General features: G+C 34.3%; 2 protein-coding genes across 3 annotated transcripts; both read right to left on the minus strand.

The window, feature by feature from the left end:
• Positions 1-58: 58 nt before the first annotated feature.
• Positions 59-11,797, minus strand: LOC110820364 (signal recognition particle-related / SRP-like protein). The gene is made up of 14 exons (XM_088210704.1): positions 11,584-11,797; positions 11,304-11,399; positions 10,908-10,974; positions 10,670-10,780; positions 9,366-9,561; positions 7,569-7,654; positions 7,177-7,372; positions 4,759-4,870; positions 3,904-4,031; positions 3,408-3,614; positions 3,204-3,313; positions 2,107-2,236; positions 1,632-1,781; positions 59-764 (listed from the first exon to the last, which is right to left on the minus strand). Exons 2-14 carry the CDS (start codon positions 11,392-11,394, stop codon positions 543-545), a joined length of 1,806 nt encoding a protein of 601 aa, XP_088066830.1. The 5' UTR covers positions 11,395-11,399; positions 11,584-11,797; the 3' UTR covers positions 59-542.
• A 1,065-nt stretch (positions 11,798-12,862) lies between these two features.
• On the minus strand, positions 12,863-20,657 carry LOC110820365 (putative alpha-mannosidase At5g13980). Of its 2 annotated transcripts, none has more exons than XM_088210703.1 (29): positions 20,344-20,657; positions 20,162-20,245; positions 19,713-19,801; positions 19,156-19,330; positions 18,854-18,973; positions 18,572-18,655; positions 18,404-18,475; positions 18,109-18,222; positions 17,700-17,800; positions 17,508-17,601; positions 17,247-17,414; positions 17,075-17,164; positions 16,446-16,511; positions 16,277-16,333; positions 15,974-16,193; positions 15,718-15,857; positions 15,504-15,569; positions 15,314-15,367; positions 15,152-15,223; positions 14,992-15,039; positions 14,771-14,890; positions 14,599-14,664; positions 14,378-14,490; positions 14,198-14,282; positions 13,996-14,106; positions 13,816-13,911; positions 13,538-13,585; positions 13,302-13,370; positions 12,863-13,202 (listed from the first exon to the last, which is right to left on the minus strand). In XM_088210703.1, exons 1-29 carry the CDS (start codon positions 20,566-20,568, stop codon positions 13,008-13,010), a joined length of 3,042 nt encoding a protein of 1,013 aa, XP_088066829.1. In that variant the 5' UTR covers positions 20,569-20,657; the 3' UTR covers positions 12,863-13,007. The 2 variants fall into 2 exon arrangements, with proteins under 2 accessions (XP_088066829.1, XP_088066828.1); XM_088210702.1 differs by having other exon boundaries at positions 15,718-15,860; positions 20,344-20,656.
• Positions 20,658-25,251: the final 4,594 nt, after the last annotated feature.

Raw genomic sequence — 25,251 nt, forward strand, 5'->3', positions numbered from 1 at the left:
ATATATTTATATCTGTAATATGTAGATTAGCTAAAAAGTGGCGCCTGGAGGATATATATAACACTCAGAAGCATAATGTACTAAAAATATATATAATACTCAAAAGCACTTCACAGGTCCAAACTTCAAAAAGTAGGGAAAGTAGATAGATTAGCTAGCTCTAAGCTATCTCATGAACTTTACCAATTCGTTGCCAAAGAAGGGAAGAAAGCTTCGTCTCTCCCTGACAAATCTTTCAATGCTGCTGATATGTCCACCCACGATAGGCAGGAACAAATTGCCAAAAGTACAAGAAATGATCGGTGATTCCTCGTTCAGGGGACTCTTAATTCCAAACACAACCTAGATATCATTCTAAACAAATTTTCCAGCTTGTTAATTTCAAAATTTTGAAACTCAAAATTCACAGCTGAAAAAAGAGAAAATACAATTAAAAGAATTTCTTAACTTCTAAATTTGAAGTGAAAAGCAGCTGTTGATAATCTTTTTCCTCTCCTTGTTGGTGTAAAAGTTTCTGACTGATAGAAACCAACCCTGGAAACTCAACCCCAGAACCTGCTTATGAAGCCCTTTCTGTCTTTCTTCATTCTGTTCTCGATAGATGGGAACTCAATACAATTAAAAGCAAGATCTAGAACAATGGGATTCCTAGGTATAGGTTGGAATGCTGGAGGGAAGACTTCAATTCGCGGGACAACTTTTACATTTGAATCACCAACAGCAGACTCATACACATCAAGCTTCTCAAGAAGGAATTTCTCCACCTGAAATCGATTATGGTAAGAATGTCAGCGGCACACATCCCTGTAGTCTCCAGGAGCTGAAATAGCTATTATTTGTATTTTACGTTGGAAAGAATAAAGGAAAGCACATCGAACACCAATAGTTTTTAGTACAGTTATGGCTTAGTACCTGCGATCAACAAATTTCAGAAAAGACAAAATTCAAAACAAGTGACCCTATTTTTGAAGTTCCCTGGATTTCTGTCCTTGCCGGAGTATTTTCCAAGCATTTTCAGGAAGGGGACGTAGCAGGAAAAGAAGGACCAAACTTCCAAAATTCGGCATCGAGAATCATCTTAATACATAAATCAAAGGCTAAACTGTCTAAACATCACAATCATTCTTGCCAAAACCTTCCAGATTGCCTACAAAAAGCCACTTCGCATAAGAGGTTCTGAATTTCTGATAATCTAGAAAGGTACATTAACCATCCGAAGACACTTTCAAGTATGAGTGTCCATTTTGGGAAATTTGGAAAGAAAGGAACAACAGAGCTTTTGAAGGAAAGGAAGACACATTTAGCAATATTTTGAACAAATGGTTCCATATCTTTGGTTCCATTGTGTTAGAACATAACATTACCCATTTTGATGATTTGAGGTCAATTGTACATATGTTAATTGACTTGTATATCTTTTTGTACATGAATTGGCGCCCCCTTGGCACCCCATATTAATATATTTCTACATTTTTATCTTAAAAAAAAAAAAAAGAAGTATGAGCGTCCATCTCATAGTCCATCTTTTTTCCTCCCTTTTTCCCTAAGATCCTACACTTTTAGAATCTCTGTTCTAAATGATGATTATCAGATTGATAATTTCACAATTAGAAGTCAAGCTAAAATTGTACCTTCTTGTCTGATCCACTTAGGGATATTGTAGATATTTTCTTTGAGAGATTCTCTGGAGCCTTTTCCTCCTCTATAATTCCCATTGCATGCTCAATGCAACTGTTAGCTCTGCACTCGTTGCATAATGTCTTCAACTCTTTGATCAGCACCTGCCAACCATTTACCCCCACCCAACCAGGAAAAAAAACCAAAAAAGCCATGAAAGGGAAGGGTATGTCAAATAAACAGGCATGTCAAACAATGATTTATAACCAACTTTAAGAAAAACAATATGGACAATACCAACCACAAGAATCATAAAACACATTGGACTTCAGTGCTAAAAGTCATCATCAAAAGGAACTACCATATTTCTTGCATGAATCTTAGAAAGCGAGCAACATAGGCAAATATAGAAAGGTGAACATGCATAAAACTAAAGCTAAAATGCTGGTAAAAAGGTCTTAGACCGGAAAGGACAAGTTCATTATGCACCTGATCACTATCCATAAGACTTTGAGATTTTTTTAGAGCATCTTCAGCAAGAGAGCGAGCACGGCCATATAATGCATATGCTTCTGCTCTCTTCCCTGCCAAACTGTATGACTTTGCCAAGTAGAAGCATCTGCAAAAAAGTATAGAGACCTATTGATTAAATGGAGCAAAAAAGATTGGCCTAACAATGAGAAGCATAATTTTAGTTAATTGCCATGAACATGACTCTGTGGATCATTTGGATGACCAAAAAACTCAATTACATCTCAACTCCCTCGCCAACCAAGATAGAGAGCAAGCAAGAGAGGTAAAACCACCTGATGCATAAACTAATATTTTCCAGAAAAGAACAAAACTATAACCATCTGATGTTAGCAGAGATATCAGAGTGCTATAGGGTAGGGTGGAAATCTGAATTACAAAACCTACCATATGTAAATAAAGCATATATCATCAAAAGATAAAGAACAAACCATTCAACGTCCAAACAACAGTCTAGCAAACTAATTTAAGTATATTTTTATCTTTGTTTTAATGTATCTACTGACAGATGCACACACTCTTTGATATACAAATTTCTTAATATTCTTGACCTAAAATCATTAGTGATGTGAGGAAGTCCAATTTTAGGCACCAAAACTACCATTTACACATTTACACTAGTTAAACACATCTCTTCATGGAATTCAAACACGAGAAAGGGATGATTAATATTTTACATAGTTCCACTGCATAGACAGTACATCACAGTAAAAGTATATGTACAGAAGGTTGACAAAATAAGCATGCTAAAACAAGGATGTGTATGAAAGGATTGGTGAATATTAATCAGAACAGCTGAAAATGGATTCTACAGCATCTAGGGATAGATAAGAAGAAGCAAAAGAATATTTAGTCAAGAGTGACAATATTGAAGAAGATTTACTCATATAGATGGGCACCCTGGCCAATATAGTGCTTAATATGAAACTGCATTAGAATATAGCAAATAGCCCACTGCCCTTGGCATGAACCATAGAGGAGGTCACATCTGAGGTAGCAAGAGATCATACAAAAAAATCTTCTGCACAAACAGATTAAACATTAACGAACTAAACCTTTCTGCTCGGAAAGCCAGACTTTTGAGTTGACACTCTTCAGCAAATGCCACTTCTTCAGGTTTCCTATCTCTTCCAGAACTAACAAGATCAGAAAGATCTGCCGTATTCTGCCAAATATAGAACACAGATAGTAGAAGGTGTTCTTCAATGTTTTAGGGGAAACAAAGCATTTTAAGAAACATCTACGAGAAGATTGATAACCTGTAATAAAAGATCGCATAAGCGAACAAGCTCCTCAGGCTTAGTAACTTTCTCATTTTTGTCATCACGTCTCCTACTAAGCTTAGTCTTTGCAATGCTAACTAACAACTGATTGCGCTCAATGGTCCGTTGTCCTAATACTGCACTAACAGCTTTATCAAGACCGTTTAGGTCATCCTTCACATTGTCAGCATTACCTGCACTTGCCTAAAACATATAGTACAAAGGGAATATCAACCCAAAAATAAACAGGACTAACAATTTATCGCTTTAAATTCATTTCTTGGCTCGGCAACATTGAGCCTAGAATGTAATACACAGGTATCCAATTTGTTATCAGGTAGTCAAATCCAACACATTAATAGTCCATATCATTTCAGAAGAAAAAATTTATGTAGTCAACATTAGGAGTGGAGGAAAAGCCAGAACAATAGTGCTCCAGGTAAAACTTTAAAAAGGAAACTGAAATAACATTAAAACATCTAAGGTCCCTTACCAAGTCACCACGAATGCAGCTCCGTGCCTCCTGATAGGCTGTAAAAATTTTGTCAAAAATAACTAATCTTTTCTCCGCAGGAAGCGTGTCTGCCACAGCTCCATATAAATCCTTCTCCAATTCTTGAGCTGAAGGATAATCACAAAAGTAAAAAAGATGGGACCATCTTAGAAAATGTAGATGACTGCACGGCGACACTTCAAAAAATTTTCAGAAGATATACACCATGCACCATCAGAGGATGCAGATGGTTTATAAAAAAAATGAAGCAAAAGATGAATCTGTAAGCATCGAATTCTATCTAGAATATTTTCCTATCATAAGTTTTTCTGCACTTTTAGCCAACAAAAGAACAATCCAAATTTCTTGGTCCGAAAGCCATTCACATCCTTAACAGTGTCTTCACGCCAAATCGTTAAACTTCATGTAGAACCACATAAATCATCAATAGAAAAATTCCAAAAAAGAAAACTAGAAAGGGATAGGAACCATCTCTGCAATATGTGGAGAACAACATTACCAGAACTTTCTATCGTTGACATAACAATTCTTTGATGATTAAATCTTCTATATTCACACTCAATAGTTGTATTACTAATTAGACGTCAAATCACTTAATAATAGACAGATAAATGGATATACATACAAATAAATATATATATACACACACATATATATAGGGAAAGAGACAGTGAGAGAAAGAGAGGTCATAAGAACAAAGTTAACTACAGATAGATGTTTCTGCGTCTTTTTCTTTTATTTAATCAAAACTTAGCTCCTTGCAGAAAAAAGAACAAACCAATTTCCTTAAAAGTTCTGATTTCATAACGAATCATCATTAACAGAGTAATGAACCTTTCAAAATAGAAACACGAGTCTTTGCATTGTGTATAGGAAATCTATGCCCAAGCCAATTGAACTCCGTAAGAGATGCAGCCTGTTGAGATCTTGCCTCCGCCATAGCAGCCTGCAAATAAAAGAAAGCAAGAAATCAGCAAAATTAATGGAACAAAAGATAGGGCAAATTGAAATATAGTCAAGCAATACAACTTTACATGTAAAATAGATAATCAGCCCCAAAATCAATACATTGTTGAGGTTATGCCAAATTCCACATCAGCTCTTTCTTATGAACAAAATGACAAGATTTTCAAGCCATAGAAAAGGACTTAAGCTTAATTCCTTTGGCTACCTCATGGGTTATTTGTAATGAGAGAAACATGAGGGCGTTTGAGGCCATAGAATTTTCTTTGGATATAATTAATGATAATTGGTTCCAAACCTTAAGTCTGTTCCTTAAGGATCATTCTTTCTATTCTTTTGAGGATTTAGATCACTTGATTGATATTTTAATAAATTTGTAAAACTTTATATATGGGTTGCAAAACTTTGGTGCCTTTACATATATATATATATATATATATATCTCTATATATACATATATATATTCTAACTTTTACTTTAAAAATGAAGCAGAGAATGAAAAACAGTTAAATTCATGAGTAGCTGCCCGAATGTAAGATATTGCCCATAATTCATTGGCATAAAAAGAAAAAAAAATCTGCCTTCACATAGTGATACAAGGCTTTGAAGGACACAGGTACTGAGGTCATCTCTTACCAACCCAGTCATCACCCAACTGATCCCCGGCAACCCGTAAGCCATAGTCCATAACCTATAGGCGAACGGACACTAAAGCAAGACATGATTACATAATTATGTCTCCCTTTGCAAAGAAAACAACCTTTCACCATAATCCTTCCTCTTCTCATCAATTGGTCGATAGTCAGAATGCACCCACAGCTTGCCTCCCACACAAAGAAAGCAACTCTAATTGGGGTATTAACCTTCGAAAAAGAAACTTGGTTTATGTTGTATCATACTTCACCAAATAATTATAGAAAGGTCTGACTGTAAAAGACTATGTGGCATTGAGACTTCACATTGGTTTATCATTATTACCATCCATTGATACGAAAATGAGAGTCTAAAAGAGTCTCATGCTCATTAATCTTCCAGTCATTGAGATTTCTCCATATATTTACATACCAATCCCTTTACCCTCCTATGTCTTCGAATGAGTCAGTGACTATGATATCCTTGTGTCGTGATATAAAAAATCTAAGCAAACATTCCAAACTATTATTGGCAAGCTGAGGATGGACAATACCTACTTCCCAGCTTGAGAGGGAGAGTTAAAGAGTGTATTATATGTAATTAGATTGAAGGACATTAGGTTAAAATATATCATATGCAATTAATTGTTTATTTTCTTTTCTATTCTAGATAACCTATATATATGAGGTCATGAAATTTAACAAAATACACATTCAACAATTTAAAAGAATCTTATGCGGTTTTCATTGTTCACAGCTAGTGCTTCTATTTTTACCATAAGTTTATTTTTAGTTAAAGAATGAAAAATTATCAAAGGGTATATAGATAAAAAGAGTTAAAAAGTAATTAAAAATTTCTGAAATAGGGTATGCAACCTGCAATTTCAAAGTTGCTCACAGGTTGCACAACTAGCAAGACCATCAGAGTTGTGGTTGCAAGCACAATCAAAACCAGATTTGTTCACAAACCAAGCTACAAGGCAATCGGAAATATGGTCAAAAGCACAAACAATAATCTGGCCAGGTTGCAAGTCATAGCTACTAGCAGAACTTGGTAACCAAGTTGTCGCAAGCAAGTGCTGATGGTGGCTTTAGATGACTGACTATCAGTGGCAATGGCTAGTGACTGATGACAGCAGGGACTCATGTTTTTGTTAATGAGTTTCTTTAACCGAGAGTAGATTGAGTACGAAAACAGTCAAACATAGTATTTCTTTGTGCTAGCACTTGCCTTAAGCAAAAGCACATGAGCTGAAGCAAACAAGGTCATGTATCTGTGCACGTGGACGACTAGACAGAAACTCAAACATTTTTGTGAATATAAGACATAGAACTAGAGATCCAGTACAATCTGTTCAGGAAGACTGCTTTTCAAGGCATCCAGAAGAAGAATAGATTTTCAAGCCATGTTTTCAATCCATTACTATGTGTGAGATTATAAAGTCACCAAATCTACAACAAGATATGTCGCTATTAAAGATGTTATGTTGATAGTCCATTTCTGGGATTTGATTGAATGTGATGCAGCTTTTGCTCTAAGATAAGTAACTTTTCAAACAGACAAGCAAGCCAGTTGATATCACAATTTCATTGATGAAGAGAAAAAGGAATCACAAACGATCATCCTTTTTTACTCATCTTAAATGGTAAGGCTCACCTCTATTTTCGATTTGAAAAGGTCTAGAGCAGGACCTTCCATCTCACCAATTTGTAGAAGCTCAGAGGCTTGCAAGTTTGACTCGCCAATCTTGTGTAGGCAATATCGAATACTTGGTTCAAGTTCTTCAACGCGTTCACGACATAAAACTTGATTCTCCAAGTCTCCATATTTCCCTAGTTCCTCATAAACAGCCCTAGAACATTGTAGACTAAGTTAGCAACGAATGTTATAGCCATGGAGAAAACCAAAATCTCATACAACTCATCCAAACAAGATTGAGACAGACTTAATTAGTATACCTTCTTTTCATATGGGAAACACTAATAAGAGAGATTCTAGGTACATATGCTTAACATGAAAGTAAAAATATTATAGAGATAAGTAAGAACCTGGAACTTTTAAAATGCATCAATGCAGTGTCCCAATTCTGATCTTTCTCAAACAGCAAATTTCCTTTCATATAGGATGCATAGGCCTACGAAATTAACAAAGAAGACATGATTAATTAAGAAAAGAACAGCCATAAGATACTGACAATTCCAGAAATGCCACAAATAGCAGTAGTAGTTTATATAGAAGTAAAAGATCTAAAACAAAGCCTAGTAGCAAACAAATAATTGAGAAAAAAATTGAAATATGTGGCATTAGGGACTCGCCTAGCTGTAAATCATCTGCTAAGACATGGTCTTAAAACAATTATTAACATGCACGCCTTACACAAAGGTTTTCAGATATGACATCCCTAAATCATGAACTAGGATATAAAACTAAAGTTCCATTGACTCAGCTGGCACTTGTGTTCGAAATTGTTAAGCTTTAAGATGGAAGCTTGTAGCAAAAACTGTTTTTAATATAAAATATGATATTATGTGTAAATAATAATATGATATCAATGGTAATAAATGTTGAATGACAAAAAATTGAATAAAATAAAAATAATAATAATTGTTACAACCATTAAAAAATATTAAATATTTCTTAAGATGTGTTTTAACAATTTAAATTATTTATTTCAGTTTAATCATTCTATTTACTTTTTTCAATGAGTATTAACTTTAAATAATTATTATTTAATTTTTAAAATTAAAGCATTTAAAATGAATATAATAATAAATCTCTAGTATATTTTTATTTTAAATACATTAAATTAATAAATTAGTGAAACATCTATTTCTTGGCTTTGATTTCACATTTACATAAGCCAATCTGTTTTTAATAAAGAGTACTTTTTTTGACGTTTAGCTAGACTGACAGCAAAGACATAAGCAGAAACCTGGCCAAACAGGCATTAAATATTTAAACACATGCTTTATTGTTTATGAATATCATATATCAAGCATCTATTAGCCCCATTTGGAACAATAGATTAGTAAATGAAAATCTGGTGGAGATACCCCCCCTCTCTCCTCTTTCAGCATGAGGCAGTCTAAGAAGAGCTTCTTGCACTTTTGTAGCAGTGGATTGTGTTGTCTCCCAAAAATTTTTTATGCTTAGATAACTTAATTTTCCCAAAAATTTTGACTAGTTTTTTAGAGCCAATTTTGAAGTAACTGTTTTGGAATCAAGTTTCTGCATGGAGATCAACTTTGCGAATCAGAAAATCACTATAAACTGTTTTCAGATGATCAATCAAATCTAAACGAGTCAACTCCAGCAATTCCACAAGTTAGAATGTATTCCTTGTACAAGAGCTGAACCTCAAAATCAGCTATGTCATAAGAAGTTTCATGCGTTTTAACCGTCCACCAACATGATTTGAGAGTATATTATCACCTTAAATTATCAATATGAACATTGTAATCAATTAGAAAGCTATTTTTAGATCCTAGCTACAGAATGGAAGGTGAATAAGAAGAATACAAATCTTTTTTGCTGCTATTCAAGGATTCAAGAGAGTTTTCATATTTTTCATGTCGTGCTAACAAACTTAAAAGCTTCTTTGAGGTGTATCACAGTATATTCATTTCAATCCTACTGTAAATCTTGCAGAAGGTTATGCACCAAACCCAAGCAATGCAGTGACAGAGGTCATGTACACTTCACAAAAACAACTATTCCCAATAAAGGGGAAATTGAGATTTTCACATGTTGCTACAACTAATTTCTTTTTCCATTTCCATGAAGAAAACAATGTTAAAGCACATGGAAAATCACAAAAATTTTAAACAATTCTATTACATGCGCACCTCAGCCTCTAGAGATGTTCTGGAATCTCCCTTAATAGCGCACAAATTTGAGAACAATGTAGCCCATTTCACAGCTTTTCTCAGCCTACCAATCAAATAGCTGCGCTGGCGCGCATTGGGCCCATCTGGAAGCTGTCTCTTTTCCATGGCATGGCTCCAAGCTCTCTCAGCCGTATAAAGAACCAGATGAAGAAATCTATTTTAAATCCAGGAACAACCTGTTAAACTTGGTCATAGTATAAGTAATGCATGTATATGCATGCCTGTTCATGATAAATAAGTAAATTATTTTATGTGTCTGCATATTTCTTTGTTCCATCCAACTCCCAAAAATGTGTTTGTTTGTTATGATACTAAACCACTTCAAAGTGAACCCACATAAATGGCTGGATAGCATGTTCGCTCACGCTACATCCTTGATCACCATTCTCACATGCATCCTTCCAATTATGCTAGTTTTCCTTATGATAATTTTAACAAAAGAAGGTATAAACCCTAAACCCTAAAAAGCAGAAACCATATAGAAAATTGGGTGGCATCCATGCTCTAGCTACAGGTTATAATAACATCCCAATGCGCATCAGTTGAACTTAATTCCTTTTTCTTAGGTTTAATATAAAAAAAAATAAGATATAGCAAAGATACTCCACAGATATCCTAAAATACATGGAAGTCATGCATCATAGAGTCAGTTCAGCTAGTTACATGGAGGAACATCTCAGACTAGTGCAGTCATCAACATCTTAATCATTTTAGACTCTCTTGAGAAAAGAAATTTATATTTTTCAATTTGCAATTGGCAGGCAGAGGTTCTTTTTTATGGAAAAATAAATATTATTAGAAACCAAAAAGAAAGACAAAAGCATCCGCCTTGATAAATATAAATGTAAAGACAAAAGCATAAAAGAGTAAACGGCCAAAACCAACTACAGAACCACAATGATCGCCTCCCTGTTCCGATGAGCCTCAAAAATCATTAAATCGGAATAGTTTCAGTGATCTTTGGCCCATAAGGTGGCCAGAAACATTATCCTTTCCCAAGCCCATGAAATGAAGAGTAGCAATCCTAATATAACCTTCGGTTCCTCTCAAGCCATACACGGCAAAGGCCAGCAAAAAGAGGTTGGCAGGCATAGGTTGGACCAGTGAAGACCATAAAGTACTTGAATCCAAAATAGGATGTAGACTAAATTATTGTTTTTCGTTATCCTACTTTTTACACGCCAACAACTAAAAAGTAAGATACTAGAGAAAAATGTAACATGCAAATGTTTGAAGCATGAATTATCCTGAACAAGGCACACCTGACATCACTGATAGTGGCTTCAGTAATGGCTCTCTTCGTGTATTTCCCACGACCGTGGGTGAACTTCAATGATTTATATAGCCTCCTCAGACGTGCTGTGCAATATCTCCTGCACAACAACACAATTTATTTTATTTCCAAACACCAAATGGAAAAAAGAACCATGAAATCGTCCCAGTAAATGTTTAATTCTAGAACTGGGACATGTGAGTGAAAACAAGAGTATGTAAATATACCGATAGCGAGTGTAGTCACCGTGGCGCAGTCCATGCTGCATCTGAGAAGACTTCAGTAGTTGCAGAACTGGTAACAATACCCCCAAACACGTAAATTAAAATAAATAATTCGAAGTATATTAAGAAGTGATCAAAAATCCAGGCCGCACTTTGTGTTGCCGTCCAGAAAACTATCGAAGAAACCAGGAGTCATAATTAATTAAAACCTCATTATTCTTCCAATGAAATGAAAAAGAGCAAATAACCTCACTCAATAAGCCCATATACCAATATGACTCACATTATGCAGAGGCTTTAAACAACATTCTTGTCGTCCGATTATCTAAATTAATCTCAATTGCTAACCCCCTCCCCTCGTGGCAATTTTTTGAAGGAAGCAAAGGGTAGAAAACTAACCGTTGATTGAGAATTTCGGAGTGATCTGATTAGAACTGATTGATTTTGGATCATCTACTTCCATTGCTTGCACCTCGCTCTCCTTCCCCATAAGTCCTTCATCATCCAATAAAACCAAAAAAATTGATCACATCAATTGCATTAATCAAGGAAGCTACAAACCATCAAATCATTACTAATGCGTTACGTTGTCAGAAACCAGTAAGGCTTAGTGAAACAAAAAGAAAAACGTTGAAATTGAGGTAAAAACTTAGTACGGAGATCTGAAAATTTTCCGTACCTGAATTCAGATATTCCTCTCGTCCTGTAACACTTTCTTCTCTCGGGACACGAACTATTCCGGCTGTTGCAGACGTGCTCCCGGGGCGTACCGCGCCTCTCTGGTCTATCTCAGGTGTATTTCTGGCCTCCGAACAGTGAACTGCGCTCCCAAGCAATTCTCAAAGTGCAATAGCGGATCGAGAATCGGGTGGACTCGTTTGATGGATATCAGAGGATATGGATTGAATTGAGCCTTCTTATAACCGAAATGCTCTGGCCCAAAAGATCTGGTTCTTTTTTATTTTTAACTGTAACATAAATAGTAAATGCAAAATCGACATAACGTCAGATTGAAAACTTTCAAATATTTAAATTTGTACTTTAAAAAGTTAAAATTACAAATTTAATCAAAAATATATTTAATTGATAAATCAATAATTTATTATTTATAAAAACATATTATTGAATTAAATGTAATTATAATTTCTTATAATTAATAACAATTAAATAATAAATTTAATATTTAAGCTAACCTATGACTAAATAATAGTTATTACGAGTCAATTTCTAAAACATCAGTTTGACAAACATTATTTTTTAAACATATGTTCCTCTATTATTTAGTCATTATTATTATAAGAAAGGGTTTAAACAAAATATAACATTGATATAGAAGTATGGAATTGTTAGATTTTCTATATCTTCTTTTGGTTTTGCATGTATTTTTTTATTTTATTCTAATTTTTTTAATTATTTTAATATTTATTTAAAATATAATTTGTTATTTATTTATTTATAACATTTTATATCTAAATATTATTACGTTAATAATTTTTTAAAATAATTTATAAAATTGATAAAATAAGATCAATTATTCGTAAGTTATACATAAAATAAAAATATATGACAAAACAAAATTAATTTTTTGTGAATTAAAAACAAAATAAGTTTAGTTATTTATGATCAAAGACAAACAAAGTATGATGATTAGCTTATGAGCCAAGTATAAAAGATGTCCCTATTAGTTGCCAATGCATTTAAAAAAAATTTCAAGTAGTTATTCGAGAAAAAGATGTAAGCATGCATTACGACCGCATTAATATTCAAAATTCAATTTTAAATTATTAATATTGTATGAAATTTAACAATCACATATTTTTTTAATACAGAATTGGTGCATCACATAATATATCTATATTTGTAACATAATATAAATCAACATTAACATATTTAATTAAAATGGTAATATAATATATTTTAAAATAAATTATTCCCATAAAAAAAAATAAGAACATCAATTTAATTCAAATTCATATTCTCATAAAAATATTAAAAAATCAAATTCCAAATTCCGAATTTGTCAAAATAAATAATGGAAGAGTATTCACAAGGAGAAAACCAAATCCAAAGAGTTATGCTCTCGTAAAATCTAGAGAGCATTTCTTATATTTCAATGACAAAAGTGCGAATTTCCATTGGAGCAAGTTCAACCACTAGGTTTGCAGGGTCAACAGCTCCTCCTCTCACCACCTTTGGTTCCTCTCCCAAGGACCCTTCTACTTGCCACACCAACCTCTTCTTCTCCATTTCTGCTCTTTCTTGGTTAGCTGACAAACTTGTCTCCACTATTTTTCTTATCTGTTTCCCAATTCCAAAATCGAATCAATTATTTAATTAATTAATTATTAAGATTCTATCAAATTATTTATATCTCAAGATGCAATTATTTTTCTTTACCTTTTTATTCGGAAATATTTTCTTCAATTCTACACGAGCCATAACGGATAGATCCTTGTCTTCTCCGATCTTGTGTTCCAAGCAATCAATTAAAGAAAAGTATAGAATCTCAGAATTAAACGTAATCTTATAAACCAATCAAAAAAAAATAAGACATGCTTCCTAAAGTCTTTGTTGAAAATGAAACAGACAATAGTACTGTGTTATATAAGAAAACTAGAGAAAGCATCAACAACCTCGTATAAATGAGCCAACCGAAGCAGAATTTTTCCATCATCCAGCTCCTGCAATTTAACAGCGAAAAAATGTGTACTATTTAATCTTTCAAGTTACATTTTAAAAAAAAAATTAATATTTATATGAATTTCATTCATAAATTTAAATTTGTGAAATTAAGATAGTCATACAGATAAATTAATGAATAACTTTCTTGTTATTCTCCATCGACTTATAATTTAAGCCAAAATTATATCAGTCAGTAGAAATACTATAGCAAGGACAAAGAGTTATGGACCTGGAGGGTTATCATCGCGACATTATCAGGTAAAACATAGGAAGGATCCATCCCGGAAAACTTCAGTACACGAGAATTTTTCCAGCTATCTCTATTCTGTATGAGATAAAACACATTAGTGAACCATGAATTGACCATATAAATGAGCAACACTGTTAGTATTTTGTTTCTTTCTTTCACCTGTTCTGTGAATGCCAAGAGAAAAGGAGAATATATCTGCTGACCAAAGGAACGACGCCATTTGGATCCCTCTCCCAAACGATCAACCCTGAGGTAGTATTTCCCAAGGATCTGAAAAGTTTGTTGATTAAGCTAACTATTCATGAAATATATATATATATTATATTTCAGAAAAATTCGAAGGGTCGAAATCTTGGCTTACAGTTAATCCTGCACATTTAGTAGAAACACAGACTGTTTCGTTCAATGCCTCTGCAACACCTCGAGAATCATCATGAAGCAACCTCCTAATGAAATAAAGGGATCGAATATTAGGTTTTTCGAGAAATGACATGGGAATCTCTAATTACTAAGATGAAATACACCAAGTCAAGGACAGGACCTGTGAAGCATAAGTTCCAGTTGGCCATCCACAATACTGGATCCGCCCATAGAACGGTCTACTAAAACTGAGAGCTCTGTCCTGTCATCTTTCAAGTAAATTCCATGGTTTATCTGACATGGAAATCATGGAATTAGACAGAGACTTGAAGGGCAAGCTGAAATTTCTAGTCATTTTCATGCTAATAATACAAGAATTATTGGTTTGAGTTATAGACATACAGGATAATAATTTCCAGCAACAGGTTCATTCACTTCCAAGTTCCAGTCTTTTCGATAGTTGCGAATCTGGGGAGAGAAAAAAATAGAGAATAAGAAGGAGATGCCAAGGGATATTTGTAATTATATACAAAAATGTATAATTTCAATGTATTGAACCAAACAAGCAACATACTCTTTCAATAAAATCTCGCCCATTCGAATCTGTGAAGAATGTTTTGTTGCTTTGGATGTTAGTTTTAATCTGAGTCACAACTTCCTTTCCAAGTCCATCATCAATTGGTATAGGCCCGACCTGAAAATAAGAATAGCTTTTCGTTAACATGAACATGTAGTATGAAAATTTTAGCTGCTGAATATACATTTATGCATCATTGATTAACATAATGTACTTACAGTGAACTCAACTTCAGCATGCTCTTTTCCTTTGTACACCCTGGTGACCTGTGTATGCATGTAATTTTCACTTTTATTATACTTTATATCATCTTTAAACACAATCTTCATAATACCATTCTTTTATATATAAATTCAACAGTGATATACAATGTGTCACCTGATATATCCATGGGTTAATCCTCTGATGTACTTCATCAAATATCGGTCCCCGAAAAACAGTGAAGGAAACCTGCAATTCCCAACTCCTTAATCTCTTGTAGCCACTTGAACAAAGTGGTGATTATTGAAGGGATACAGAGATACAGAAGTGGCTGCATACCTCAGAGTTTATGGAATATGTTAGATTTGGCCGAAAAATATATGCTCCAGATGCCTTGAACAAATCAGCAGGTTAATCAACAGAGTTGTTTTCAGATAATAAACCATTAACATAAAGAAGCAAAACAGTAATTATTAAGAGAAAAAGGATCGAACTTTTAGATTAGACATTTAGAGGGAAAAAAAATTACCTGGAGATCAAAACTTCCATCATTACCAGAATAATAGGTATAATATTGCTCCAGGGACTCTTTAACCTTTAATTGTGCACCAATACAAATTAGAAAATTCTGTATTTTTCATACATTTACGATTAACGAAACAAAGTAATTCAGTGATAATTAAAAAGATGAAGAAAGGAATAGTTCAATGAAGTAGAATTAAGCTCCAGCCTAAATAACCTACCATAGTTCTGCTGTTAACATATTGAATGAGTTTTCTTTCCTTTGCAGAAAACAGAAGCTTCAAGTTTCCAGGTCCTACTTCAATTATATCGTTTCCACATATTTCTGCCTTGTAAGCTACACGGCTCTTCAAATTAGCAGCTGCTGCAATCTCGGAATGAAACAAAAAGAAAATTTAACTCTATATATAGCTAAACGAAACGAAAGCATCAAATCCTCTTCCGAGCAATTCACTATATGGAGCCCATATACTCAACCTGCCCTTTTGGCATTTGAGATAACATAGGTGTTGAAACCAAGAGGTGGTGTAGATGCTGAAAATGCAAGCCAATATTTTGGGGTCACGCTTGGAGGTTTCCCCAAATATGCAGTGGCATAAAAGTCCCTTAAGCTCACAGAGGCGTTAAGTATAGGGACAAGCTGAGATTCGATTTCTTTATCTTCAGAGTCCTTTACAATGACATGTTCATCGATAACCTGCAGCAGATTGATAAAGTTATTAATGTACAGAGTTTCATTTTTAGATAAAAAAAATATAGATGACAAAAAAAGTTACTTACAGGAACTCTTATAACATCCTCTCTTGGCCATCCCAGAGAATTGTAGACGAGAACCACCTATAGTTGATAACAATAACAATCAGAAAGACAATCCAATCCATGTCAGGTGGAAGTATCCTCAAGGATATCATATAATATATTTTGAAACACGATTTACAGATGTACTTACCAGGTCTTTCCCAGTTGATAGATCATCTTCTGATGGTGGACAATAGCTTATGTTCAGAAGGGGACACTGAAATGAAGGCAAGAAGATATACGAAGAAAGAGGGTATAAGAACATTAAAACTTAGGGAAATGAATAGTTGGTCACAATCAAGAATAAGATAAAAAACAAAAAGTTCTAGAGTAATTAAATATCATTATCAGCCCATGACAGATTGAACATGAATCCACGTATTTATTATCTTTAAGTTGTACGAAATTAACCAGATCACTCCTCATCTAGTTTACGCAATTAAATAATATCTTGACGTGCAAGTTTACTCAAAATTCTCAGCATATCTTAGGGATTATAGTCCTAAACATACACATATATATGCCTAAATCTCAATTATGTGATAAAAGAAAAGCATTCATAAACATTAGCAAGCATATAGAAAAAGTAGAGCTTAAAACTCAGTCCTGCTACACTTGTATCAAGCTGAAAGTTGCTTCCATTATACACAGCACACATGTATACATATGCCCAATGCATATACATCAGAAGCAGATATAAGACAGATGGATCATCAGTAGTATGGCAGTTAATTAAACCTAGTTGCACAGTAGAGCAACGTGAAAGAAAGATCGTTATACCTGTTGAAACTTGGTAACTGGACTACCACGACCAGCACTAGAAGTTGACTCAACCAAGTGACTAAGTGATGCTGCAACAACCTCCTCAGCCTGCAAGGAAAACAATTATACATGAAACCTTGCAGCATTTGCCTCATGGATTAAGGGAATTTTGAAAAGCTCGTGGATTAACCTTTGAATATCCTATTGACAGTCGTTTTGCATAATCATCCGCTACATGCTGCTTCGAGGTACCACTAACAGCATCGTGATGCTGAGCAATTGCTAAAGCATCAGCCAAAGACTCCGTGTCAGGCCCCCTTTTATTCTTTCCCTTGAAAAATTCCAGTTGCCTTGCTGCCTATTCATATTATAATGGAGCAAAAGAAACATAATAAACATGAAGTAAAACTGGAGGTTATAATGATAAATGAATCACTTGCATAAACATTACCAAATAATAGCTGCTCATAGCTCGAACATAACCTTTGAGGGCTGGCCTACTCGTAAAGTATCCAGTCCAATAAGCATTTTCTCGATCTGCATATCTGATGAAGTCACATGTAAACTATTAAATGTAAGCCGAAATGTGAAATATGCTTAGTCTTCTTTATTAGAAATCATAATTAAAAACATTTAAGCTCACGGAAAGTAGTCATCAGTCTTGAGTGGCCAGGCCTCAGAGGCAGCATGTTTTGCATCAGTATATATTGAGGGTGTTGAGTATAGAGCATTGACGCGCCCATCCTACAAGCATTATTTGAAACCAGTATTACCATTATGCAGAAATGAGAATCAAGGGTCAGAAAATCACAAGGAAAATGTCAAAGAAATTAAGTAGCCAATTTTAGAAAGCAAGCTGGAAACTTCTTAACCATCATTATACGCATAACATTCTTTTTTGATCATGACAGAAGATAACCGGCATCTTAACATATGGAATCGAGTTTTACCAAATAGAAACAACGAACAAGAAAACTTGGAATGCAAAACGATAAAGCTTAGATAAAAAAAATGCAAAATTGTAGTTGTAACAAAGTCTTAAGAAAACTAACTTGATTGACGTAATGAATAAATTTGTCCATCTGCTTAAACCATGTATGTGCATACTGATACTTGAAATCTGTCCCCATAGTCCACATGACATGGTTTGTACGAGTGATGTTAGCCTGAGAAAAAAAAAAAGGAACCATAATGATAGTTACGAACCTTGAAAAGATATGAACAGTGGATGCACATATTATGTTGGTAAAGAAACATATCGGTTTAAGCTTGCAAATCCCATCAAAGCAAAGACCTCGAAAAGATACTGAACATTTTTTAGTATTTTGACATTAAGATCAATTATACCTGTGATAATGCAGCAGCTACAAACTCGTTCACGCGCTCAGGGACATTGTAGTCAAACAAGTCCATATTATCCTTCAAGAATCAAGCCAGAGAAAGAAAAATAGCATCATATTCATGTAGTGTACATTTTCAAGACTTTGTCAGCTATGCTTAACTAAGAATTTTTACCTGGACAATAGGAGAATCATCATTAACTTCATAATAGAAATTACTCGGAGGTTCATAATTCTCAGGGAATGCACTAGCAAATATCTATAATGAAAAAGAAGTAAAGAAGTAGTTATCATTAATCTGGAAAGCAGAGATATAACCAGTGATTAAGAGTCTTAGATAATCTTGTTGATGTATAAATAATAGATTATATTGCTTTCTATTAATTTAACTTTCAGAAAAATTAATATTTAACATGGTATAATTGCAAACAAAAATGGTTTGTGCTTAATAATTCACCTGTGCAGATGAACCAAGACTCTTCGATCCTCGCCAGATAACTTCAAGGCTCTTATCATCTTTCCTTTTAGCTCTATCTTGGTAGTCAATTCGTGCAAAGAACAAGGAATCAAATCCAACCTAAACCAACAACTCTGTTATTTTAGTTCATGATGATAATGTACACAGTAAGCCAAAAAAGTGTATAAACATACTATTTTCTAATTTAGTAGGCATGAAATATTCTTTTTTCCTTTCTCATGATTATACAATGTGTATAACAGGTGAAGAAATGATTGAGTAAAGGTTGAGAGAAGCCATACCTCAGCCCCAAGCAAGTATGCCTGAGTAGCAGAATGACCAAAAGGATCAATCTGCCAACCAATTCTTGGGGTGATATCAAATTCTTGTTTGATGAATCGATGTCCGAGAGTCGTCTGATCAATCATGTCAATGTAATGTGGGGCTGCCTCATCATGCATGCACATACCCCCATTTCTGATTACCAAAAATCAATACTCAATGATAAGAAGTCACAAACTTTCAATTTTAACAGATAACAGAGTATATATAAAATTAATTGGATTTGGTTTTATCAGTTTAAACTTTTGGGATAATGGATTCAATCAATTATTTAATAATAAAATCCGAAAAATTTATTCAATACCAAAGTTTATGTATCAAAATTCCAATTTCCGTTTCAGTGATAATGTGTCTGTATTACTCACACTGGTAAGTACCTGAGCTTCAAGTTACAAACTAAATGTTGACCCAAAATCATTTCTTCCATAATCAAACCCCATTTCTTTTTCTAATATGAAGATTGTACTTATATATATATATATATATACGCGCATACATGTACTGAGATTGAAATTACATTAACTCTAGCTGCCCGGAGTTCACAAGCCGCCTAACTGTTTCCTGCACTGCTTCACTCTGGTCCCTCCACCAGCGCTGGAAAAAGGCCTGTGTTCATCAGAGGACAAGAGCACTTCCATGAAATCAAAACTCCAAACATTAATGAACAAATAAATAAAACTAGGAAAAAGGAATGTTATTAACACCTCATATATTATATTTATATAATTAAATAAAGCTACATATATTTTTACGTAAATAATTTATGAAATGAATCTTAGAGCAATACATTTTGAATATATTCAACTATACTTAAAACGTAATATATTCGGTTGGTTCGGTTCTACAAAATTACAAAACGTAATTAGTTTTCTGACCGAACAAACCGGTTAACCGATTCAAACGAACAGTCAAAAAGAACGTAAGAAAAAGTGTAAAATGGAAGAAATAAGAGGTAGAAGAATTGACCTGTTCAACGTAAATGAACTTTCTGTTCTTATCGGCCAATAGAGCGGGAACAATAGAGTCAAGCACATTTTGAACACAAGCTCCCTGCGTTAACGAAAACCGAAAAGAAAAAACAGATTCAGACCAGAAAATTTTGAAATAAAAAAAGAAAGAGAAGATGAAAGGAAAAAATAAATGATGACCTGAATGGAATTATTAGAGCCGACGTAATACTGATCGACAGTCTTCAACCAACCAACATCATCGTGCGTATGAGCCACCAAATGAACGTTGAGCTTCCCAGGAACAATCCTGGAAGTAGTATTGTAGACGATGTACTTGGACTCCACGCGCCAGATCGCCGTCAATCCCGCCACCGTCGCCATTAACAACCACAATACTCGAACTGGATTAATGGCCATTGCCATGACGATGCTGCAGGAGAATCACGAGACGAGTCTAATATTATGAGAAGTAAATAAATAAAGAAGAAGAAGATGATGAATTATGGAGAGTGTGGGGGGGGGGGGGGGGGAGGGGACGGGACGGAATTAAGCGGGAAAAACGAAGGAACAGAACCTTATTCTCCTTGTCTCGTAGTTATCATTGAGAACAAAGGAATTGATTTGTTGGTCAAGTGAGGTGATACTGATTCGATTTTGTAGGCGATAATATATAATTCAATTTGCTGTGTCTTATCTTTTTGCTGCAGCTATGGATAATCTGTAATCTTTTATATTTTATTCACCCATAAACTCTTATTCTAAGAATTGTCATATTGTAGCATTTACCCTCACTGTTCAATGATAGAGCAGAGCATTAATATATATATATGTACATGACTACTAGGCTCCAGGTTTTCTAACCACCAGCTTACAGAAAGGCTAAATGGAAAACAAACTAACAAATTAAAAACAGAAATTGAAGACATCATCAACTAATATTTACATGAACAAATAATCTTACACTCACTTATCTGGGTAGATCATGGATGGTTTTTTCAGATTGTGTTTGTTAAATTTATATACTGATGAATATATTATATAAATATTATAATATATGAGAATAATTTTTAATAAGAAAATAAAATACAATTTGATTTAAATTCATTTTTTTTTGTTGAAAAAGTGTATAAATTATTTAGTTAAGTAGTAATTATGACGTGCAAATGTAACTAAAATTTATAAATTTTTAGTAAAGAATGCATTATTATAAGCTTGTTGAAATCAATAAACTTGTATTTTTATTTAAATTAAATAAGAATTTTAGTATATAATAATAACGGTAAATGCTAAAACGACCGCGTTTCGTTGGAAAGAGTGTTGGTCTTGTCTTCTTTCACCGGTTTGATAAAGATGTCAATTATATTGAGAGTCCAAGTCGTTTCCAACTGGATTTAACAGTAAAAAGATGTCTTGGTCTTGTCCTCGAGAGAAGGAATCGGCTTCGGTTTTTTGAGTTGGGTGGGAATCGGCCTTTTCCATCGTATTTTGCATTATTGCGTCACCCACAAAGCATTTTCAACCTCTATTTGAATTATGCTAAATATTAAAATTTTAATATATAATATTTTATAAATTATATTTATTTTAATTTTTAATAATAATAAATATTATTTGATTGATAAATTTTTAAATTATTAAATTAGTGGTATATAACTAATATATTATTTGTTTTTTATTATATTTTCATCTAATTTAATTAATTTTATATTTATTCTGATAATTAAATTAATATGATAATATAAATAATTATTATTTATTTTGTTAAATATAAAATTTTAATTTAATTATATATAATAATTATTTATTTAAATATAAATATTATTATATTAATAAATAATTTTTTTTTACATATTTTTTTATACTATTTACTATTATATATAATGTAATGTCCGGAAAGAGGGAAAAAAAAAAGGAGTGCCACGTCAGCAGACTCAGTCAGCAGTCCTGGCCAACCAGGACCTGCCACGTGGCAATACCACGTCGACCGAAAACAGGCCACGTTGGCGATCCGCGTGCGCGCGATCGGACGGCCCAGAACAATCGCACGCACGGACGGCCCAGATTTAATCAAAAACGGACGGCCCAGATTAAATCAAAATGGACGGCTAAGATCAAAAGGCAAAAGGGTATAAATAGAACCCCCACACCGGACCACAAAAACCCTAGCCACCTGCCCTCGCCGGAGAAGACGTACCAGAGCCGCCCGCCGCCGCACCGGGGAAATTTCCGAGCGCTGATCGAGGTAAATTTCACACCCCCGACTCATTTTTCCACGCTGATTCCCCCTGTGGCCAAATCGGAGCCAAAATCCCAGTCAAACGGTCGGAAAACACGGCCGAAAGCCAGCGGCGCCGCCGCGCCCCTCCTCCGGTTTTGCCTCCGATGAGGCCCTTTCTGGCCTCCTTTTGATGCAATTTTTATATCACCGTGATCACCATTCTTTTCTCTACAGGTTGACCGGAACCGAATCACCAAAAGACGAACCTCGCTGGAGAGCCGCCGCACCCGAGAGCACCGCCGCCGGTAAGCTTCGGTTTTCTGTAATTTTTTGGCCCCCCGGGGGCCGTAGGGTTGTTTATTCACAGAAACCAATGCGAGTGTGGCCGAATTCGGCCGAAAACGGCCAATCCGAGGCGAATCGCCGCCGCAAGCGGCGGCACCATCGCCGGAGCACGACAGAGCCGCCGTGCCGGAGTTGCGATATTGGCTGAAAGGGGCCCTGGGTCTAATTTGGGATTTTTTTTGGAACACGTGCAGGTACCGTTAGTGCGTTTCAGCTTCCCGGGAGAAATTCAGGGAAAATTGGGAACAGCCTGTAGGCGCACTGTGAAGCCGTGTTCGGACCCCTAAACGAGTAAGGACCCCTCACCCTATTTCCTATTACGGTGTTAAAGTTCAAAAATGATAAAACGGTATTTCCTGAACCATTGAATGTGTAAAATTGCTTAAGGTCGCTAATGAAGCCCGAGTCTAGTGTGTTTGTTGGTTAACTGTGATTTGGCATGTTTTACAATTTTAAATGCAGTATGAGATTTGATGTTTCCACTTTATAGTTTCGTGTGTATATTTTACTGTTTATTTGATTATGGGTTGAATAACTGATATACCGATGCTGTATGTTGTCTGTTTGACATAAATTGCTGTTTGTTTGTTTAAATGTGAATTGACGATGCTGATTGAGGGAAAGGAAAATGAAAGATTGTGTTGATTGATAATTGTGTAATGTGCTCAGCCTGACTAGATATCCTGGGAGATGGTGGACGGACCGGGTCCGTAGGGGACCCTACCGGGATCGTGGTCTCTCGTACCGGACGGGGTATGGAAATTTTATGTGTTTTGGCGCCCATACCGGACGGGGTATTGAGGTTTATAGTTTTGGCGCCCATACCGGACGGGGTATGGGGACGGCCCTGGAATCTGATTACAAGTATTAAGGGTAACGGGTAGTGGGACCCTATGGATCCCCATAGATGCTAGTAGGCTGGTGAATGAGAAAAAGTGATTGTGTAACGATTGAATTGCAAAAACGTGATGAGTATTATGTTGCGTAGTTTACATGATTTCATAATGATGATAATACTATTGCTTTCGTATATTGTTTTATGAATTTCACCGAGGTAAGTAAATGGTAAAAGTTTTATTACTGATAAATGAGTTTTTGTAAATTATGCTCCATTGGTCTTTTTGTATTTTCTACCCACCTTTACCTCCGTGACAGTGAGATATCGTGATGTTCTTACTGGGCTAGTGTAGCTCATTCCTTATTTAATCATTTCAGATCAGGAAGACGTTGTTCCCGAGCCTGTTCCGTAAGAAGACGACGAAGGAGACGCCTAGGGACTCCATAGTTTTATTCATAGCTCTTATTTTCGAATTTCTCTTTTAGTTAATTTGATCTTTTATATTTTGAGTACGTTTTGGTTTTAGTGTAAGGGATGTTAATCGAATTTTAACTTCGCTTCCGCATTGATATTTTAATACACTTATTTTATTAAAAATTTCTGGGGCCGTTACATATAATATGTAGGATTAAATTAATAATTTAACTAAAAATATAATTATATCATCCTATTATTCAAATAAAAATATGTTATTATATATATTAATATATCATCATCTAAATATAAAATTTTTTTATTATTTTAATTTTATATTATTATTATTTAATTATTATATATTAATTAATTATCACTCAAATTTATTTAAAAATAAAATATTAAGTTCACAGGTTCCGCGGCACTGGCATATATGTAAGTATATGTGTACATGTGTACATTAAAATATAATTTGAATACTTAATTCGGTTTATCTTGAAATTATTGTACTTATTATCTTTGTATTTGAATACACCTCATATTAATATTGTTTGTGGATTTACCACTTTACATGTGATATTTTTAAAAAATATTTATTTAATTATACTAATTTTCATTTTAAATCTTACATTGATGTGCTCACCTGTTATATCTACTATCAATTTCCAATTATCTACTATATGTGTGTGTGTGTGTGTGTAAAGAATATTACAAATTATCACATGATAATTTTTTAATTTTTTAAGATAAAATTAATTTTTTAATTAAAATAACATATATTTTAAAAAGTACAAAAAAATTTAGCCCACTATATAATTTAATTATATATAGTTTAATAGAAGAATATTATCCTGTTCTTTTAACATTCTGAACTCAAAAAATTAGACTCGTAATGATGTAAGTTATTTTTTTAAAGTAATAATAAAACGTGTAGAGTTTAATTTTAAATATTTTTTTGAAATACATATATTTTAGACGAAATTCAAAATAATTTTAAAAAATATGTCGAAATTATAAATAAAGATCGGTATATTTAAAAGAAAAATTTGAAAATAGGGGTTAAATCGAAAAAAAAAAGTACGGGTCACGTATGACAGCCACGTCAGCAGCACAATGAGCCAGGATGCGTCGCGTGGTGTACATGCAAACACGGGCTCTATGTGGGAGCCACGCAGGCGATCCGCGAGCCAAGGCAATCGAACATCTCGCATCCACTCCCGCGCGCACAAACGATGCAGATTGATTTTTCGGATAAGTGCGATCAAACAATCCGCGCGTCTTCAATCGAACG

This window comes from Carica papaya, chromosome 9 (assembly GCF_054855325.1).
Source record: "Carica papaya isolate Zhongbai chromosome 9, ASM5485532v1, whole genome shotgun sequence".
Taxonomy (NCBI): Eukaryota; Viridiplantae; Streptophyta; class Magnoliopsida; order Brassicales; family Caricaceae; genus Carica; species Carica papaya.

Bases quoted from the DNA above. Each gene is read 5' to 3' on its own strand.
- LOC110820364 (XM_088210704.1), bottom strand. From the start codon at position 11,394: ATGGGGAAGGAGAGCGAGGTGCAAGCAATGGAAGTAGATGATCCAAAA. The intron at 3,615-3,903 runs GTAAGGGACCTT...TATATGTTTTAG, and splicing joins GCTGCATTCGTGGTGACTTG to GCAAGTGCAGGTAATGCTGA. The intron at 2,237-3,203 runs GTTTAGTTCGTT...ACTTTTTTGCAG, and splicing joins CTGGCTTTCCGAGCAGAAAG to ATGCTTCTACTTGGCAAAGT.
- LOC110820365 (XM_088210702.1), bottom strand. From the start codon at position 20,568: ATGGCAATGGCCATTAATCCAGTTCGAGTATTGTGGTTGTTAATGGCG. The intron at 19,331-19,712 runs GTAATTTCAATC...TTTGGTAATCAG, and splicing joins TCCGGGCAGCTAGAGTTAAT to AAATGGGGGTATGTGCATGC. The intron at 14,665-14,770 runs GTATGTTGCTTG...TTCTCTCCCCAG, and splicing joins GGCGAGATTTTATTGAAAGA to ATTCGCAACTATCGAAAAGA.